At 47.0% G+C, this 15986-nt stretch overlaps 2 protein-coding genes across 5 annotated transcripts in view; one reads left to right on the top strand and one right to left on the bottom strand.

Moving 5' to 3' along the window:
• Window positions 1-10605, bottom strand: part of RAD51C (RAD51 paralog C) — a 51887-nt gene extending 41282 nt beyond the window's left edge. For 2 of the 4 annotated variants that reach the window (XR_010067387.1, XM_063296193.1), the window contains exons 1-2: window positions 10409-10603; window positions 855-1113 (exon numbers count right to left, since the gene is read on the bottom strand). Coding sequence is in view for 3 of the 4 variants with exons in the window: in XM_063296193.1 (XP_063152263.1) it covers window positions 855-1113; window positions 10409-10529 (380 nt within the window). In the remaining variant the exon portion in view is untranslated. Of the gene's footprint in view, window positions 1-854; window positions 1114-10408 lie in introns of all 4 variants that reach the window. The other 2 variants (XM_063296206.1, XM_063296215.1) reach the window with 1 other exon arrangement.
• Window positions 10606-11624: 1019 nt separating this feature from the next.
• The window catches only part of TEX14 (testis expressed 14, intercellular bridge forming factor), an 81706-nt gene continuing 77344 nt past the window's right edge, over window positions 11625-15986 (top strand). The window contains 2 exon segments of the mRNA XM_063291095.1: window positions 11625-11831; window positions 12891-13025. Of these exon segments, the coding sequence (XP_063147165.1) occupies window positions 12896-13025 (130 nt within the window). The 5' untranslated portion in view covers window positions 11625-11831; window positions 12891-12895.

Here is a 15986-nt window from a genome sequence, read left to right as displayed (position 1 = left end):
GCTAAAGAAAATACAGATCCATTGAAAGGAGAAAGTGGCAATGCAGTAATGGTAAAAAGGCAGAGCTCCAAAACTCCTGATTTTGTATCTGCCTTCTCTCAGAATGGGAAAGGACCCCAGCTGATCATGATTGTACCATATTTGATTCGATGAGCAGGAAGGGAAACCTCTGCCTGGAAGTGCAGCTCCTGCTGTCATTTTCTAAGTCTTAAACTATCCTGGTGGCAATAGGCTCTATGTATTCAACTCAAGTTCTTTAAATATGATGGCTTGGTTCACAGATTATGCTAAGCCAAGCCAAAGCTAAAGCCAAAAGAAACCACAGGTTCAACAAAGTGTGGAAATCCAGCCATTATGTCAGTAATAGGAATTCTTACAACTTTTGAGGACAGATGCCAGTATTACAACCTACATTAAAGTGGCATAAAGTAGCTGAAATGAATTTGCTGAAAGCCAGCCAGTAAATTCAGGATCAAAAGCTAATCCAGGGATTTTTCAGTCTGCAGTAGCTCCCTGACAGAAATGCCAGTAAGCAACGAGTATAAGCAGCTGCTGTCTTTTAAGGCCAGATTTTTGCTATCTAGCCAGTTTTGACTCTTTCCCGGTTATCTGGTCTGGCTGGCAGTAGCTCTACATCTCCTCAGAGAGAGGAAGTCCTTTCCCCGCCTCCAGCCACTCAATCTATTTTGGGGAGGGCCTTCTGGATGCCAAACACTGGGAAATGAGACCAAACACTGTTCATCAAGAGTTGATGGCATCCATTTGAACAGCTGATGAAGTCACCAAGATTTTTCAGAGAATGGTAAATGAAGGGCAGATACAGAAATCTGAGCTTTGGTGGTGTGTGTGTTTACCACAGTTGTGTTTTCCCGACACCTGGCACTCCGCAGATCTCGGTAATTTTGGTTAGCTGCACACCCCCACCGAGGATGTCATCCAGTGCAGAGCAAAAGGTGATGATGAAACCTTGAGTCTGCTCCTTTTCCAAAAGTTCCAGAGCTGTATATTTCCTAGAGGTTTCCGGTTCCTCAGAAGGCTTTGCTCCATCACTCTGCCGTCCCCGTCTGATCACCTTTAAAATTTCTAGGGCATCCTCTTTAGAAATGCCAATCTCTGAAAAATCAAAACACAGGATACACATTAATATGATTATTAAAAAGAGACACAGCTTGTTAACTCATATTATTTGATATTGGCATCTTCTCCTGTTACTGGATAAGCTAAAATAGCCAGTTAAAAAGGTATCCCTCTTTAGGGAATCCCTAAACAGAATGTTCTAGTATCTGAAACTTTTAACAAGGTTTTTTTGGGGGGGGGTTGTTTTTTGCTGTTGATGCTGCTGGGCACTTGCTTTTTAATTGCTCATCTTACTGTCAGAAGTATTTCAACCAGTTTTTTATAACTCTACTTTTTTATATATTGGCATAAAATTGTAGAGGAGCAGGACAGAGTATGAATAAACATTGCTAATGAAGGAAAAAGTATGAAACTTTCATAAAATTAATCAGCATTATATTTTGTTAGGGTTTTGATATATCTAAAAATCCTTTTTATTAATGCTTCTTCAAACTCACCTGTTTAAAAAAATAAAGTGGAGATTAAAACTGGTGTGGTAAGACAGCACCACCTTGTGGTTACAAATACCAATTACGAGGATAACAGCACATTCCTTCCTACACTTGTCTGCTGAAAAGCAGTTAGTCACCAATTTTTTTTTGTCACCTTAGAAATTAATAAATGTACCGCAGAGTAGTTTATAAAATGCCATAAAAATGCAGAAAGTGACATGTGATTTTTTGCATCTGCTCTAGAACTCACATTAGGAGTTAACTCCTTCAACAGTGGCATCTTAATTCTGATTCTTGTAGATGCCAGGAAAAAAGCCAGTCTGTTTTAATAGATAGCCAAGAGACGCCCCACGGTGTTTTTGAAGTGCACACAGCCTCTCACTCTCTCTCTCTATATATATATATATGTTTCCTTTCCTTACCTCTTAACTTTATTTCTTTCGTTTATGACTACTTACTCTTAAAACCCCATGGACAGTAAAATCCTAAAGGATGATGCTGTTAAAGTGCTGCGCTCAATATGCCAACAAATTTGGAAAACTCAACAGTGGAAAAGGTCAGTTTACATTCCAATTCCAAAGAAGGGCAATGCCAAAAAATGTTCAAACTACCGCACAATTGTGCTCATTTTACATGCTAGCAAGGTTATGCTCAAAATCCTACAAGCTTTGTTGTTGTTTATTTGTTCAGTTGCTTCTGACTCTTCGTGACTTCATAGATCAGAAAAGTTTCCTGTCGGTCATCACCACCCCCAGCTCCCCCAGGGACGAGTCCATCCCCTCTAGAATATCATCTGTCCACCTTGCCCTTGGTCGGCCCCTCTTCCTTTTGCCCTCCACTCTCCCTAGCATCAGCATCTTCTCCAGGGTGTCCTGTCTTCTCATTATGTGGCCAAAGTATTTCAGTTTTGCCTTTAATATCGTTCCCTCAAGTGAGCAGTCTGGCTTTATTTCCTGGAGGATGGACTGGTTTGATCTTCTGGCAGTCCAAGGCACTCTCAGAATTTTCCTCCAGCACCACAGTTCAAAAGCATCGATCTTCCTTCTCTCAGCCTTCCTTATGGTCCAGCTCTCGCAGCCATACGTTACTACGGGGAACACCATTGCTTTGACTATGCGGACCTTTGTTGTCAGAGTGATGTCTCTGCTCTTGACTATTTGATCGAGATTGGTCATTGCTCTTCTCCCAAGGATTAAGCGTCTTCTGATTTCCTGACTGCAGTCAGCATCTGCAGTAATCTTTGCACCTAGGAATACAAAGTCTTTCACTGCTTCTACGTTTTCTCCCTCTATTTGCCAGTTGTCCATCAAGCTGGTTGCCATAATCTTGGTTTCTTTGAGGTTTAGCTGCAGGCCAGCTTTTGCACTTTCTTCTTTCACCTTCATCATAAGGCTCCTCAGCTCCTCTTCGCTTTCAGCCATCACAGTGGTATCATCTGCATATCTGAGATTGTTAATGTTTCTTCCAGCGATCTTAACTCCAGCCTTGGATTCATCCAGCCCAGCATGTCGCATGATGTGTTCTGCGTACAAGTTGAATAGGCTAGCCTTCAGCAATATATGAACCGAGAACTACCAGAAGTACAAGCTGGGTTTCGAAGAGACAGAGGAACTAGAGATCAAATTGCCAACATTCACGAGATCACGGAGAAAGCAAGAGACGTCCAGAAAAACATTTACTTCTGCTTCATTGACTACGCTAAAGCCCTTGATTGTGTGGATCACAACAAACTGTGGCAAATTCTTAAAGAGATGGGAGTACCGGACCACCTTACCTGTCTCCTGAGAAACCTGTATGAGGGTCAGAAAGCAACAGTTAGAACCGGACATGGAACTACCGACTGGTTCAAAATTGGGAAAGGAGTATGACAGGGCTGTATATTGTCACCCTGCTTATTTAACGTATATACAGAGTACATCATGAGAAATGCAGGGCTGGATGAATCACAAGCCGGAATTAAGATTGCCGGAAGAAATATCAATAACCTTAGATATGCGGATGATATCACCCTAATGGCAGAAAGTGAAGAGGAACTAAAGAGCCTCTTGATGAGGGTGAAAAAGGAGAGTGCAAAAGCTGGCTTGAAACTCAATGTTAAAAAAACTAAGATCATGGCATCTGGCCCCATCACTTCCTGGCAAATAGAAGGGGAAGAAATGGAAGCAGTGACCAATTTTATTTTCTTGGGCTCCAAGATCACCACAGACGGTGACTGCAGCCATGAAATTAAAAGGCGCCTGCTCCTTGGGAGGAAAGCTTTGGCAAACCTAGAAAGCATATTAAAAAGCAGAGACGTCACCTTGCCTTCAAAGGTCTGTATAATCACAGCTATGGGTTTCCCAGTAGTGATGTGTAGCTGTGAGAGTTGGACCGTAAGGAAGGCTGGGCGCCGAAGAACTGAGGCTTTCGAACTGTGGTGCTGGAGAAGACTCTTGAGAGTCCCTTGGACTGCAAGGAGGTCAAATCAGTCAGTCCTACAGAAAATCAACCCTGACTGCTCATTGGAAGGAGAGATACTGAAGCTGAAGTGCAAATACTTTGGCCACCTAATGCGAAGAGAGGACTCACTGGAAAAGGCCCTGATGCTGGGAAAGACTGGAGAAGGGGGAGGCAGAGGATGAGATGGTTAGACAGCATCACCGATGCAATGAACATGAATCTGAGTAAACTCCAGGAGGGAGCGGAGGACAGGAAGGCCTGGTGTGCTATGGTCCATGAGGTCACAAAGAGTCGGACACAACCACTGAAGAACAGCAACAACAACAACTATTTTTTCTGAGTTCTGTATAATGTTACTTTCGTGCAGTTATATAGCATATATTATTACGTCTGTTTCATGCATCAGATTCAATTCCCAGGACTATATCACAGCAAGTAGCAAATAAGCAATAATGATCCTATTTCTTATGCCCAGCTAGGCACCCATATAGGCCAGTAGGAGCTGGGCTCGATTGGAGGAATATTTTATTAACCCTTTACCTATACTAACAATAACAATAATTTATTAAACTTGTACACCTCCTGACTCTGACTCTCAATGATTTTGGACAGCTTACAACAATTAAAGGAAAAAAATCTAACCTATAAACAAAAAATAAGGATAAAAAATAGAGCTCCAATGGGCATCCCCATTCCTAGTACATACTACACTCGCTGGCTCTGGGACTGTGCCAGTGTACCCAAGGAGCTCCTATGGCTGAGGGTGGACTAGAACCCAGGTCTTCCCACTCAGTCCAGCACCTTCACCCCTGCACCACCCCGGCTCTTGGGCTGAAAGGGAGGGACTGGCCCAAAGCCCCCTAAGACGTCTTCATGACTAAAAAGCAGACCAGAACCTGGGTCTCCCCACTCCTAGTCCAGCCTCTTCCCCACTATCCCATATTGATTCAGGATTTGAGCGACTGTCCTAGACTCCCCAAATGAACTTCCGAAGCTGAAGAGACTAGAACTTGGGTCTCTGTAGTCCATATCCGACAACCTTGTGAGGTAGACTGGGCAGAGAGAAGGATTGGGGGTCAGGGAGCTTCTGTAGCTGAAGGGGACCAGAATCGGCATCTCCCTACTCATGGTTCAGCACCTTCCCCACTAGCCCATGCTACTAGATGCAGATAGCAATTTGTTTATAAAATGTATATGGTCATCTATCTGATACCTGCTAATCCTGGGCTGTTCGTAGCAACATTCCATAAAAAGAAAAAAACACAAACCCACAAGATATGGATACAATTTTGTCTGGCAGGCTGGGCATGCTACGGGTCCTGTCAGCCAAGGAACATTGGCTGGCAGGGACTAGGAGTGTGCCTTCTCTGCCATAGACCTTGCTCTCTGGAACTCTCTCCCTTCAGAGAGTAGGATGGCCCCGACCCTGCTGGCCTTTCGTAAGGCCCTGAAGACCTGGTTATGTGCCCGAGCCTTGGAATATATTAAGTGCCCCATTTCCTGGTTATACTGACATCTATGGTTATACTTTTTCTTGGCTGCTATATATATTTATTTTTGTATTGTGTTTGTACTTAGTTTTAATGGATGTCATGATTGTTCGCCACCCAGAATCTTTAGGTGTCTGACATCCCTTCATGTATAGGTAGTTCTCATTTAGCAACTGCCTTATTTAGTGACCATTCGAAGTTGTAAGGGCGATGAAGTAACTTTACAACCAATCCTCACATTTACAACCTTCACAGGCCTGTAAAGCAAAGGAAAGCTGAAGTACGATCGTAAGCACAGTTGCAGCTTCGCTTAGCGACCACTTTGTTTAATGACCAAGTTGTTTATCCCAATTGTGGTCGCTCAACGAGGACTACCTGTACTGAAAGAATGCTATCATGTCTCCCCTTAACCTTCTCTTCTTAATCTAAACACACCAAGTTCCTTTAACTGCTGTTTGTAGGATTTAGCCTCCAAGCCCCTTACTACCTTTGTTACTCTTCTCTGCCCCCTTTCCACTTTCTCAACATCCTTTCTGCATGGTGGTGACCAAAATTAGACACAGTATTCTAGGTGTAGTCTGACCAGCGCAGCACAAATCAGTACTCTCTCTTCCCATGATCGTGACATTATGCCTCTATACTGCATTTGCTTTTTTGGCAGCCGTAGCACAGTGCTGGCTCATCCTTAATCGGTGGTCTACCAAGATCACCAGACCTTTCTCGCAAATACTGCTGCTGAACCTGGTACCACACGTACATACACAGGGCGTGCCAAAAGTCAGGCCCCAAACACCGTTTATTATTTGAGTTTCATTCAATGTTCAAATGGGTTCCCATTTTCTTCTGAACACTTCCTTACCCGTTTGACTCATGACCTCTGAACATTCCTAAGCACAGAAACCTTTTTATTACGATTATTCATTAAATGTGCTATGGCCGCCCACTCCAGTAGCCTCTGGGCGGCGTACAAAACACACATCAGCAGTTAGAACAGCTGAAGAAACAGAAAACAAGGTGGGCAGTCCAAACTAAAAACAGCCAGAACAGTAGCAATCAAGCACATTTCCTCTGGGGGAAAAAAATACTAATGAAACATACTGTGATTGGCCTACAGGGCCTGACTTGGGATACACCCTGTGTGTGTGTGTGTGTGTGTGTTTGTGTGTGTGTGTAATTTATGTTTATATATATTATATATATTATACAGTATACCATCGGAAGATGAGACCCCCAGGTCGGAAGATGGTCAAAATGCTACTAGGGAGGAACAGAGGATGAGCTCAACTAGCCCCAGACGTGATGACGCAGCTATCTCAAAGCCGAAAGGACGGCTAGCGGCCAACGGTGCTGGTGGGGAACGGCGAATCCGATGTTCTAAGGATCAACACGCCATTGGAACCCAGAATGTAAGATCTATGAGCCAGGGCAAATTGGATGTGGTTATTGGTGAGATGTCAAGATTAAAGATAGACATTTTGGGCGTCAGTGAACTGAAATGGACTGGAATGGGCCACTTCACATCAAATGACCACCAGATCTACTACTGTGGAAAAGAGGACCACAGAAGAAATGGAGTAGCCTTCATAATTAATAGTAAAGTGGCTAAAGCAGTGCTTGGATACAACCCAAAAAACGACAGAATGATCTCAATTCGAATTCAGGGCAAGCCATCTAACATCACAGTGATCCAAATATACGCCCCAACCACAGATGCTGAAGAAGCTGAAATAGAGCGGTTCTATGAGGATCTGCAGCACCTACTGGACAACACGCCTCAAAGAGATGTTATTTTCATCACGGGAGACTGGAATGCTAAGGTGGGCAGTCAAAGGACACCTGGAATTACAGGTAAGCATGGCCTGGGAGAACAAAACGAAGCAGGACATAGGCTGATAGAATTTTGCCAAGACAACTCACTCTGCATAACAAACACTCTCTTCCAACAACCTAAGAGACAGCTTTATACATGGACTTCACCAGATGGACAACACTGAAATCAGATTGACTACATCCTTTGCAGCCAAAGGTGGCGGACATCTATACAGTCGGTAAAAACAAGACCTGGAGCTGACTGTAGTTCAGATCACGAACTTCTTCTTGCACAATTTAGGATCAGACTAAAGAGATTAGGGAAGACCCACAGATCAGCTAGATATGAGCTCACTCATATTCCTAAGGAATATGCAGTGGAGGTGAAGAATCGATTTAAGGGACTGGACTTAGTAGATAGGGTCCCGGAAGAACTCTGGACAGAAGTCCGCAACATTGTTCACGAGGCGGCAACAAAATACATCCCAAAGAAAGAGAAAACCAAGAAGGCAAAATGGCTGTCTGCTGAGACACTAGAAGTAGCCCAAGAAAGAAGGAAAGCAAAAGGCAACAGTGATAGGGGGAGATATGCCCAATTAAATGCAAAATTCCAGAGATAAGGAATTATTTTTAAACAAGCAATGCGTGGAAGTGGAAGAGGACAATAGAATAGGAAGGACAAGAGACCTCTTCCAGAAAATCAGAAACATTGGAGGTAAATTCCAGGCAAAAATGGGTATGATCAAAAACAAAGATGGCAAGGACCTAACAGAAGAAGAAGAGATCAAGAAAAGGTGGCAAGAATATACAGAAGACCTGTATAGGAAGGATAACAATATCGGGGATAGCTTTGACGGTGTGGTCAGGGAGCTAGAGCCAGACATCCTGAAGAGTGAGGTTGAGTGGGCCTTAAGAAGCATTGCTAATAAGAAGGCAGCAGGAGATGATGGCATCCCAGCTGAACTGTTCAAAATCTTACAAGATGATGCTGTCAAGGTAATGCATGCTATATGCCAGCAAATTTGGAAAACACAAGAATGGCCATCAGATTGGAAAAAATCAACTTATATCCCCATACCAAAAAAGGGAAACACTAAAGAATGTTCAAACTATCGAACAGTGGCACTCATTTCACATGCCAGTAAGGTAATGCTCAAGATCCTGCAAGGTAGACTTCAGCAGTTCATGGAGCGAGAATTGCCAGATGTACAAGCTGGGTTTAGAAAAGGCAGAAGAACTATGGACCAGATTGCCAATATCCGCTGGATAATGGAAAAAGCCAGGGAGTTCCAGAAAAACATCTATTTCTGTTTTATTGACTATTCTAAAGCCTTTGACTGTGTGGACCAGAACAAATTGTGGCAAGTTCTTAGTGGTATGGGGATACCAAGTCATCTTGTATGCCTCCTGAAGAATCTGTATAACGACCAAGTAGCAACAGTAAGAACAGACCACGGAACAACGGACTGGTTTAAGATTGGGAAAGGAGTACGGCAGGGCTGTATCCTCTTACCCTACCTATTCAACTTATACGCAGAACACATCATGCGACATGCTGGGCTTGAGGAATCCAAGGCTGGAGTTAAAATCTCTGGAAGAAACATTAACAATCTCAGATATGCAGATGATACCACTTTGATGGCTGAAAGCGAAGAGGAACTGAGGAGCCTTATGATGAAGGTGAAAGAAGAAAGTGCAAAAGCTGGTTTGCAGCTAAACCTCAAAAAAACCAAGATTATGGCAACCAGCTCGATTGATAACTGGCAAATAGAGGGAGAAAATGTAGAAGCAGTGAAAGACTTTGTATTCCTAGGTGCAAAGATTACTGCAGATGCTGACTGCAGTCAGGAAATCAGAAGACGCTTAATCCTTGGGAGAAGAGCAATGACAAATCTCGATCAAATAGTTAAGAGCAGAGACATCATACTGACAACAAAGGTCCGCATAGTTAAAGCAATGGTGTTCCCCGTAGTAACATATGGCTGCGAGAGCTGGGCCATAAGGAAGGCTGAGAGAAGGAAGATCGATGCTTTTGAACTGTGGTGTTGGAGGAAAATTCTGAGAGTGCCTTGGACTGCAAGAAGATCCAACCAGTCCATATTCCAGGAAATGAAGCCAGACTGCTCACTTGAGGGAACGGTATTAAAGGCAAAACTGAAATACTTTGGCCACATAATGAGAAGACAGGACACCCTGGAGAAGGTGCTGATGCTGGGGAGAGTGGAGGGCAAAAGGAAGAGGGGCCGACCAAGGGCAAGGTGGATGGATGATATTCTAGAGGTGACGGACTCGTCCCTGGGGGAGCTGGGGGTGTTGACGACCGACAGGAAGCTCTGGCGTGGGCTGGTCCATGAAGTCACGAAGAGGCGGAAGCGACCGAACGAATAAACAACAACAAATATTATACACACACACCCCGACATACATAATCTCTTTCCCTTTCTCTCTCTCTCTATACACACCCAGAGTTGTATTTACAGTGAATATAGTGATAGAGATAAAGTTAAACATGTAATTATGTAGTTACTGTTTTTAATATCGACCCTGGATTTATTTATAGCTAGATGTGCACTAGTTTGGGTCACACACACCCTTGAGCCACATAAAATTTCCTCCTTCAGACCTGTCTGGCATGCTTCTTTTAAATAATAATAATAATAATAATAATAATAATAATAATAATAATAATAATAATAATAATAGGTTAGGGTTTGAATTATGAAGTCTCCACCAGACTTAGTCCGTGAACCTAATTGTAGATTACTACCCCCACGACTAACGTGTCAAAGTATATGCCACCCGACTCTCAGCGACTCTACCGCGCGAGCGTTTGGGTGACCGGGGAGGGGGTGAAATCCTATCACGAAACGGCGATTTTCTCCAATATCGAGGCCCAGACATCCATCCGAGTTCAAAGCTTTTCCCCGAAGGAGCCATCAAGCGCCCCAAACGACGGAGGACAGTAAGAATTCAAGCCCCGGCGGTAAATAAAGCCCGCCAGGAGGTCGCCCTGAGGAAGGATCCGAAGAGAAAAGCTCCCTTTGGCCCAAACGAGCGAAGTTTTGTTTGGGCGGGAAAACCTTCCTCAGCCCGCGGCGGTACCTTTGCTCAGCTGGCAAGGCCCGACCTCCAGCACCTCCTGGGCCGTCTGGAAACCGGCGGCCGTTAGCTTCGCCCGCCAAGCCGGCGCCAAGGGGAAGGTGCCCACATCCCTCTGCTCCATGAGGGAAAAGAGCGGGGACTGTCCATGCTTCCCCGCCTTCTCGACGCAGGCGCCTTCCTGAGGCGCTGGACTTCAACTCCCAGAAGCCTCCAGGCTAGCACGCCTGCGCCGAAGCAAGAATGCGGCGGCGTTGTAATCCATCCACTCGCGGCGGCGGGGGGGCGGGCATTTGCTTTGTGCAGGCTAGCACGAGCATGCGCCGGCTGGGGAGGATTCCGGGAGTTGAAGTCCAGCTCCCCCGCAGAGGCGACAGCTTTGCGGCGTGCTCCCACGAGCATGGGCTCGCTGGAGAGGATTCTGGGAGTTGAAGTCTAGCTTCGGGCAGGCGCGCGCGCTCCTTTGTGCGGGTGCAAAAACAAAACAATCCACCAAGGAGCTGAGTTGGATCGATGCCTGGATGAGGATCAGTCCGGATGCCACGCCAAAGCAAAAAGCAACAAAACGTGCAAAGCTTCACGTCCGGCAGAACACTTCCTCCAGAGAGGAACCCTGTGGCACTCGCAAGCTTGCTCCATTCATGCATAAAAAAAAAAATAGTACAGGGTTTCGAGTTCTTTCCACCTTCCCTGATTCAACCGGACTCTCTTCTCGAGAAGCTTTTAAAGTCTCCCCAAAATTGTTATCTCGCCCAAAGCTGTCATTTAAAGATAGAGCTCCTCTGAATATTCAATTTAAGCCTCCACCTCTCTCACACAGACGGGTCTAATCCCCTAGCAGTTGTTTCCTTATGGAATTCTGTGATCCCAGAGGATATACTGATCACTGAGGCTCACTAAATTAAAACACCCCCCCATCATCATAAATCAACCATTTATCTAGTTTTGAGCATCCGAATCCGCGGTGGAATCCCGTTTCCCCAAATCCTCCACAGAAAGAAAAAAGAAGAAGCTTTCTGATGCACCCGTAAGCCTCTTTTCTGGAGAAGAGGCGACGCCGTCGCGGGTGCAGAAATCGTAGATCCTGCTTGCAAAACGCCCGCGCACCTCGTCTCGCCTCGCCTCGCCAGCCGGGAGAAGGGGGCGCACCCAGCCTGGAGAGACGCGGGCTTTCGCGCAGTCCTGCATTTTGAACGCCGCTCCCGCGCAAACGCATCCCGGAGATATTCCCGTGCAAACGCATCCCGGGCGCGTCTGCATGGCGCACTCTTTGCAAGCCACACCGGGGGAAGCGCGCCCCGACTTTGCGCTCCCTCCTCCGCTTCTTCTCCCGCTGCAGTTACGCAGTGGGGAGAACGCGGTGACGGAATCCGCCGGCCTCAACTGAATTCCTCGGCAGTTGGAAAAGGAAAAGTCGGCCGCCGAGGTGGGTTGGGCGGCCTGGCGAAGGGAAGAGCGGGCATTCGGGGGCCAACCGGGTTTCTTTGCGGGAACGGGGGGCGCGGAGCAGGCGACCAGGCGGCGCGGTTGGGCAGGCGGGGGCGCGGAACGACCCGAGACTTTAAGGAGATCCGCGGCGGAGAGACACAGAGCGACCGCCGGTGGCCTTTAGCAGACGCGGTACCCAAAGCTTTTAAGTAAAATCAGACAAAGGGACAGCCCCAGAGGAGAAGCCAAGGAAAATCCGAATTCGTGGAGGAGGGGAGAGGGCGGCAAGGGCAGGAATAAACTTCGCGAATAGGGATTTTTCACATCCACGCGCTAAGTGGGGCATAGCAGGAGTTAGTCTAGAATGGCAAAAAACGCTTTTCCGACTGACCCGTCTTGTTAAAAGGCCGAGCTTCCCGGTTTTATCAAATTAAATGTCGTGATTTTATTAAAACGGCTAAGCTCAGGAAAACGTTGGCCTTTTAATAAAAATGGGTCAATCGGAAACGGGGTTATCGCACGCTGGATCAGTGTTTCTCAACCTGGGCAACCTGAAGATGGGTGGACTTCAACTCCTAGAATTCCCCAGCCAGCATGGCTGGGGAATTCTGGGAGTTGAAGTCCACCCATCTTCAGGTTGCCCAGGTTGAGAAACAGTGACGTTTTATTACGATGCAGTGAGGCGTAGATTGCAATCATTACCACCTCCACCATCCTACACTGGATAGTAGTTTATCAACTCTGTTTATTTTTAAGGTCTTTCAGGATAGCTTGAATCGCCCCCTCCTCCCCTTTGCGTGCTTGTGCACGTGCTCTCTAAACCCCTAGCGAGGAAATGGGTGCATCCGAACGAAACGAGAGACCCCGACGGTTCCCCAAAGAGCCTGCAGCGAACGAGCGAGCGGGCGGGCAGGGCCCCGAGTTGGATGGGTTCACACGGCCACCCAGAGGCCCGTGGAGGTGTGAAAGCTTGCAAAGCTGGGGGTGGGGGAGACTGCCTCGCCTCCCCCAGGGACGGAAGTCTGGCGGAAGCCCCGCTAACGCTTCTTCCCAACAGGAATCATGGCCCATACCCTTCCCGTTCCCTGCCCGGTCAAACTCGGGACGGTCAAACTCGAGAGCCCTGAGGCTCGGTTGCACGATTACGTGAAGCAGGGGAACTACGTGAAAGTGAAGAAGCTGCTCAAGAAAGGTAATGTGGGGGGTGGAGGGGATTTTAGCAGGCGGGGCGCGCCGAGGGCGAGATGCAAAGGGCGGCGTGTGCGGCTGGCGTCGCTTCTTGCGGCCAAGGTTTCTCGTTGCAGACGTTCGGGTCACCCGGACCCGCGGCTGTTTCCTTCAAAGGCGTTTTGTCTAGGAAAGAGTCGAGAATTGCACTCGGACGTGGGTGCCTCGTTTGCTTGCGGCTGTGGAAGCGGTGGCTGGCTCTGGCTTGCACGCTTGCGCTGCGCGCGTCGGAAACTGCAGGGTGAGTTTCGGCGGCGCCTTTTGCGCGCGCGGACCCGGGACTAGTGCAAAGATTTGCGCCGTGCCGGGCTTCGCTTTCCACCTCGCAAGGGCGGTGCTGGGTGCACCCTTCCCTCGCCCCCCCGCCAGCCGCTTTTGCCCGGGCCCGAAGCAGTGTGCTGCGACGTTTTGCTTTGCGCGCCGTCGGCGTGGCCTTGAGTAGCGGCGAGGGTAGGAGGTTTTTGGAAAGATTGTGGGGACGTCGAATTCCGCAGGCCGCAAGCCGGGCACGGTCCAGGGCCGAGATTTGTATCGGTCATCGCTTAACTTAGGATGCAACCCCAGTGGTGGTTAAACGTTGTGTGCACGGAGGGTGGCGTCCCTTTGCAGAAGAGAAATTGGGCGCGTAGCGCTGAGCTGGCGAGATGATGTTGATAGCGTCCAACTGTAACGTGGTTCTTCCTTAATACTGCTTGCTTTTGGGGTACTTAGCCAGCGAGGTCTAGTAACACATGGCTGCGAGAGCTGGACCATAAGGAAGGCTGAGCGAAGGAAGATCGATGCTTTTGAACTGTGGCATTGGAGGAAAATCCTGAGAGTGCCTTGGACTGCAAGGAGATCCAACCAGTCCATCCTCCAAGAAATAAAGCCAGACTGCTCACTTGAGGGAACGGTATTAAAGGCAAAACTGAAATACTTTGGCCACACAATGAGAAGACAGGACACCCTGGAGAAGGTGCTGATGCTGGGGAGAGTGGAGGGCAAAAGGAAGAGGGGCCGACCAAGGGCAAGGTGGGTGGATGACATTCTAGAGGTGACGGACTCGTCCCTGGGGGAGCTGGGGGTGTTGATGACCGAGAGGAAGCCCTGGCGTGGGCTGGTCCACGAAGTCACGAAGAGTCGGAAGCGACTGAACAAATAAACAAACCCAGCGAGGTCAGAAGTATTTTGCCACTGACCCTGAATTCCTTTCTGGACTTCCCCAAGCGTTCTGGCTGCCCTTTCTCGTCCCAACCAGTCCCGAACCTGCTTAGCTTCGGAGCCCAGCCGAACCCAGCCGGGTGCCCCTATCTGTAGTATCTAATCCTGCAATCCAGGATTAAAAACAAGAGATTGGAATCTTCTTGCCAGTCTGAAGTTCAGCTTCCAGCTCCTGCAGGCTGTTGGGTTTTAACGATGACGAGTAATGCGATTCCTCAGAACTACAGGACATCTGTTTTTCTTCTATCCGAAACAAATGTGCTTGTATTAATACTGGATGTCTTCAGAATCGCTGTACAGCCGTGTAAGACTCCAGAAGAGAGCCTCGGTGGGTCGCAGCACTTAACCCCTTTTCTGGATGTGCACCGGTCTATCTTTGTGCTGGGAGTCAGGAATCTCACATGTCCTTTGTCCCCTGTAACTGAAAAAGGGGGATTTATTTATTTTTATTTTATTTATTAGATTTTTTATCCCACCTTTATTATTTTTACAAATAACTCAAGGTGGGGAACATACCTAGTACTCCTTCCTCCTCCTATTTTCCCCACAACAACCCTGTGAGGTGGGTTGGGCTGAGAGAAAGTGACTGGCCCAAGGTCAGCCAGCCATGCTTTCATGCCATCACTGTCTCCAGGTTTCTAGCCAGGTGCCTTAACCACTAGACCAAACTGGCTCTTTAATTTTTAATTAAAAAGAGGATTTAAAATATATCCTATAATATAAGGATTCCTGCCTTGAGCAGGGGTTGGACTAGAAGACCTCCAAGGTCCCTTCCAACCCCTATGATTCTATGATTCTAATATAGATTTATTATCATATAGATCGGATGGATTTAGAAATACGGCCATGCAGTTTGCATGACAGCAGGTGGGAAGTGGTCTACATTGCCTTCTGGAGAATTTTTCAATTTACCAGACTAGTTTATAGCTTTGGAATGATGGTTTCCCATCCAACCCTAAGCCAAACCTGGCCCTGGCTTGCCTTTTGAAATCAACCAAGGCCAAGTTGTCATTAATTTGGTGTGAAGCAGACAGGGTCAATTCTAGATTTTGCTTTGGCCATTGGATGAACAGGCAGACAATGACATGAATTTTGCTTTTTCCACAAATAGGATTTCTCATTTTGGAAACGCACCAGGACACAGGAACCTCAGAAGGCCCTCCCCAAAAGATGCCCCATGCCAGTCCACGTTGGCCTCTTTTAACTGCCTTTGCAATTCCAGTTGTTGGTTTGCCATCTTGTTCCAACCTGGACTGAGGGCCAGACTGTACTTAACAGCTTAACCATAATTTATAACTGACATCTTGTAGCCAGGCTTCCTTAATCATGGTCCTGTTTGTTTTCTGAACCAGACAGTTACATTAAAGCTGCCATTAGTCATAGAAATGTAGGATGCATGAGTGGAATGGACCTCAGAGGTCATCTAGTCCAACCCATTGCTGCAGGGGGGAATCCTTTAAGCCACCTGCTAGTTCTTTTGACAATTAAAGTGTTTTTCAGGAACAGCGATAGAGCAGAGGTCATTCACCAATATGGTCTCTGCTGCCACTCAGTTTTCAGCTCACAGGTTCCCAAACCTGTTGGAGCACTGGCACAAGGATTACTCAATTAGTGATGATCTTCAGCCCATATTTGCAACACAAACAAAACAGGAGAAGTCATCTTGCACAAAGGTTGCCGGGATCTCGAGAAAAACTACACAGCCACAAACATTGGTTTCCAAACC

This window comes from Candoia aspera, chromosome 1, assembly GCF_035149785.1.
Source record: "Candoia aspera isolate rCanAsp1 chromosome 1, rCanAsp1.hap2, whole genome shotgun sequence".
Lineage (NCBI taxonomy): Eukaryota > Metazoa > Chordata > Lepidosauria > Squamata > Boidae > Candoia > Candoia aspera.
This window is presented reverse-complemented; position numbering and strand designations above follow the sequence as displayed.